The 5,083-nt window shown below is 35.8% G+C and overlaps 1 protein-coding gene across 1 annotated transcript; it reads right to left on the bottom strand.

Annotated features, from left to right (window-relative positions):
• On the bottom strand, positions 1-3,715 carry NPVF (neuropeptide VF precursor). Its single transcript, XM_030009705.1, has 3 exons — positions 3,541-3,715; positions 1,366-1,738; positions 1-468 (listed from the first exon to the last, which is right to left on the bottom strand). The coding sequence occupies exons 1-3, from the start codon at positions 3,679-3,681 to the stop codon at positions 461-463; spliced, it is 522 nt and encodes a 173-aa protein (XP_029865565.1). The 5' UTR covers positions 3,682-3,715; the 3' UTR covers positions 1-460.
• Between the last annotated feature and the right edge of the window lie 1,368 nt (positions 3,716-5,083).

Genomic DNA, 5,083 nt, shown 5'->3' with positions numbered 1-5,083 from the left:
ACTTGATTTTCTTTAGGTGCATATGACACAAAGGGTACCGGTGGCTTTGATCCTGCTTCTGTTTGTTATTCACATCATAGGCTTCTTTTTATTGTACCATGCTTCTTTATTCATACTATGCTTCTTTTAATTTTGCTTAAAATGCTTTCAGTTATACAGCCATTGCTCTGAAATCAGGTTTTACAACCAACAGGACGTAAGTTGCACAGAAGTAAAGAGAATTATACTACACTGCCACTGAAGTAATTACTACAACAGCCACTACAATTATCATTGCCTTATACATCAAGGGTTTGTACAGAATAAATACATTATTCATAACATGAAGACAGGTTTGCATTTCAGTTCTCATATGTTTCCTTTTCATGACCTTTATTTTTGAAAACACATTGCAGCTTTTCCAAGTCTTTCAGATTCTGTCTTCATGATTTCATTCCAGTATTAACGTAACTGATAGAATTCATGTCCCTAAGAATATCAGACAAATAAAACAAAATCTGTTATAATCAGGTAAGACAGTGAGAAAGGAATGAAAGAAATCAAATCAAATAAGAAAGAATCTTGGCTTCTGACATATCAGTTATCTTTCCTGGCCTGAACTTCTACTTTATGCATGTGTCAGATGCAAGTCAAGAGTAGACAACTGAAACTTGGTTCCAAGACAAATGGACAGTTCAGATAAAGCAGCATATATGGTAAGAAGGACTGTTATTGAAGAGATGGTTTAAATTATTCTTAGTAATGGGCAGGAAATATTTTTCCTATCCTGAAAAAATTTTGAAGATGTCCAAAAAATTATTCGTCTTAACTTGGAATGAAAAATCAAAATCTCGAACATTGTCTCAATAAGACAATCTGCAAAAAAAAAAAAAAAAGTTTGGATGAGAAAAACACACCAGCATTTTCAAAATGCTGCGATTCAGCTTAGAATTTTGTCCTTTTTTTAACTCTAATTTACATAAATTTAGAAAATGGAAGAGTAATTTTTTAGGTAATTTTGTTTGATCATTTTATAGTGCTGAAATGGGATATTTTAATGATCTGAACCTTTTTCACCAAAGCTTTAAACTTTTCAAAATGAAACCTGATCTAAAAAGTGTTGTCAAACTTAATCTTGTCATATGAACATTTTCAGCTTTGGCTATTTGGCATCTTCTCATTAGAAAAGATTTCATAAAGAGATTCTCTACTAGTTCTTGTGATGAGACTTTTGATTTGATGACCTACAAATCTTTCTTTTGGCAAACTGGACTCATATTTAAATGCTTAGGGAATATCCCTTGAAGTCTGGTTGTATGTGATCATTGCTAACCTGTGATTTAATATGCATTTTAATATATGGCTTGAACACTTGCATAGTATTACCTGGTTCAGATTCCTGAATGTCTTGAGACAGATTGACAGACAGTGACTTCCCAAATCTCTGTGGCAAATTTAGAAGTGATTGACTGGAACTTTTAACAAGGGGAGATCTCCCAAGCCTGTGTGATACCTTTGGAACATGCCTAAGTATGTTCTCTCCAAAAGCTCTCCCAAATCTCAGAGGCAAATTAGCAATTGGTTTAATGCTTCTTTCTTCTGGATAATTTCTTCCAAATCTAAGAGGTAAATTAGCAACTGAATTTGGCATCTTGTTTACTGTAGGAGGGTTCATTTTAATGATATTTTTTGATCCCCAGTCTTTCATTTCTTCAAAATTGACACTCCTCTGCTTTTCTTCCAAGATATTACCTTTAATCTAAAGAAAAATAATTAAAAAAGGATACTATCATTTTATAAGGCATTACTCCAGATATTAATCTTACAAAGTATTCATTTTCATATCTCCTTAGAAAGCTGCTAGGTAACACTCTTTTTTGGATATCTAATGCTTTTTAGCTGTATTTGCTAAACTTCATTGTCATGTGAGCTACTTCATATGGATTACTTCACATGCAGACATTGTCCTGCTTACCTTTTCAGTACACTGACCACAAGAGCACATCTCCATATCAGTATCCACAACTGATCAAGTGGTGTCAGTTGGAAATATTTCTGGGCATAGGTGTTGGTACCTGTGCCATCGGTTAAGTGTGGACAAGAGTCATTGTCGGGTCCACATTTGCTAATATCACCAACTGAAGTTGTCTGGAGGGGAAGATGTTGACCATATTTAGTGACTTGACACAGACCTAGCCTCTTACTCATCTGGTCTGGATGAACAGGAGGATGGGCCAAGCCACCTGAAGGTGTAGCTCATTTCTTCCTAAGCATTGGGTGGATGCTTTTGACCCAGTATCCTGCTGGGCTAACAGCCAGGGAAATGAATGGAAAGCGTTTGGGTCAAGTCCACATCATGCCTGTTCTGGCCTTGCAGCATAGAGATTGCCCTGAGCTTTAAGTTCCTTTAGTCCTCCACTAGTCCACAAGATGCATTAGGAGCTCCTGCGCTCCTAATTTTTATGCAACCAGCACAAAATCTACCTTCTGTGTCTGTGCTGGCATACAATGAAGAACTGAGCCTGGCATATTACCTGTCTCATGATGTAAAGGACAGCTGTTGTGTGAAAAATAGCTATATCAACATGACCCTTTCTTATATGGCAGTGTTCCTTCCCTGGGCATATTGAAAGTAAGTCACTTATTTTTGTGACAAAAATAAGGTTCCAAGCCTTAACAGCAAATAGGTACAAATATGTTTTTTAATTTCAGTTGAAGACACAAATGCTACTAATCCTCATTTCAGTTCCTTGTCCCTATTTGGGAGCTTCTCCAGCTACTGGGAGACAAGGGGAATGAACCATTCTAGTTCATACTCCATGATTAAAACATTAAATAAACTATCCCTCTGATTGCACCTGCACACCCCTTCTGAAGTATATAAAAGACAGTGAGCTGAAGACCAGAGGATTTCACTAGCATAATTAAAGTTGTAGTTTGGTTTGAAGAATCTTTATTACACCAGTGATGATGAGTCAAAAAGAGAGGTTGGCTTTCATTTCCCAGGGAGTATTTGCAGGGCAGACAAGAAAAATAATATAGATGAACTGTGCAAATTTCATTTGGCATCTATTGAGACATAATAAATGTGCAACCCTGCAAAGATATTTTTATAGTCAATTTCCAGAGTAGAATTTTAAGACCATTAACTATATTAGATTTATAATGTTCTCTGTTTATCATTATTCTTTGAGTATTACAAGCATGCCTTTATTAATTTTGGATTAATAATGTATCTGTTATATTATGTGCATAAAATGCCTGACAGGAATATTAATTGAGACCCCACTGTGTAAGTAAGAAACATTTCAGAAAAAGTCTGAACCTAATCGCAAGGCTGTATTGCAAGAAAATTGAAACATGAATCGATTTACAGAGTATGTGTGTCCGAGCATATGAATTTCCTGAAAATTCTTTCAACAAGCTTTTTTCATGCTGCTCGTGCTGTAAGGCTGAATATACTGTGCAATGAAGTTAGGAGAGCCTTTGCCAAAAAATTCAAAGTGCTCAGGATCTGACCCACAGTTCCCCCAAATAATGTCATAGTAATACAGCTCTTACCTCGTAATATTTACCACCATAGTCTTCTGTGCTCTGCAGACTGGACTTAATCGGTTCATCTAGGCACATACTATTCGATGTTAGAAAGACCACTGTCACTAAAGCAAATAGAATAAACTCCTTTATTGCAATGACTTTCATTTTTCTCAAATTAAGCTTACTCAGAGAGCTCAGAATCTGTACAGATAAGAAAACTGCCATCATTTTATATGATCAGAAAACAAAAAGATTTTGTTCCCTATGACATCAGTCTCAAAAGCTTCGATCCTTAATATTAATTAGGGAAGTAATTTGAATATATTTGAAGAATGTTGGGAATTTCTTTTGTGAATCTTTTTAACCAACATAGCTTCTTGTTAGGGACACGCTGACTTTACAAATATTTTATTCTGGTGAAATATGTCTTAATTAGCTAAGTTTGAGAGCCATAACACTAGGGACTTAAAACAGCCACAATGTTCCATCACCAGATGACAAAACCACCTTGTTTCTTTCTTTTGTATCAGTGTCCTCAGAAGGACTATGAAAGGAAGCTTTCTCCATGTATGTATTCTTCTGCTTAAATGATCCTTTTGGACCTTATAATGCTTGTTTATAGTTATGTACAACTAGGGACATTTGGCCCATTGAAATCAAGTGCTGTCTGTTGAAGTTGTTGATCAGGTCATAAGAGATGTTATGCATCAATGAGATCTATTGACGTACATAGTATCTATGCTCTAAATTGAACATGTTAATTTGTATTCAGACTGAATTAGGAACATGCTTTTAAAACCATACCCTTCAGTTAAATTTTTAGAAATTTCAAAGGTTATGTTACATCTATATTCTTAAGGCCAAATTTCCAACAGCAGTTTTTAAAAAGTTGTCTGCTACTTTGCCACACATGGTGAAAGCACTGGACTTCCCATGCATGTTCTGTCCCAGAAGGGGATTCGGGCTGCACACTAAATGTGTCCTTAAAGTGCACATTGAATTAGTTGCTAGATACACTGGTGAGCCAGGCTGCCATAAGAAAAGCATATTGTATTGTTCTTCCATTTGTTATACTTAAATTCTTGAAATGATTGCTTAAATCTCATATGTTAATACTTAAAATCAGCCACATAAGGAGAAAATCTGATTGCTCATGGTAAATACTCACACTGGGAAATTTGACTCATAGAAGCTATTTTGCAATTCAACACCAGAGTTGTAAAATGTCTGTTCCATCACAGCACTGGCAAAGTTGTCCTGAGAGAGCATGTTTTATGCTTTGGGCAGCATAGATAGTATGGACTGTTTATCTGTTGACAGTACGTTACTGTGTTTACTGCACTGTGAAGCTGAAGGATTTGCAAGTAACCTCATTTTAGAATTAAGTTGGCTGTTTTATGGGTTTAAAGCTGTGTGGCATGCATGGAATTATTTCTGCCTTAGATTCTCTGAAACTGAGATCTTGAAGGCACTAAGTGGGTTTGTATTAGACCTAACAAGATACTCAAACCTCCTTTCGGACTCATAAGAACCACAGGTTGTGTGTTGGAAACTGCTCTAACATGAA

This window comes from Aquila chrysaetos, chromosome 3, assembly GCF_900496995.4.
Source record: "Aquila chrysaetos chrysaetos chromosome 3, bAquChr1.4, whole genome shotgun sequence".
Taxonomy (NCBI): Eukaryota; Metazoa; Chordata; class Aves; order Accipitriformes; family Accipitridae; genus Aquila; species Aquila chrysaetos.
This window is presented reverse-complemented; position numbering and strand designations above follow the sequence as displayed.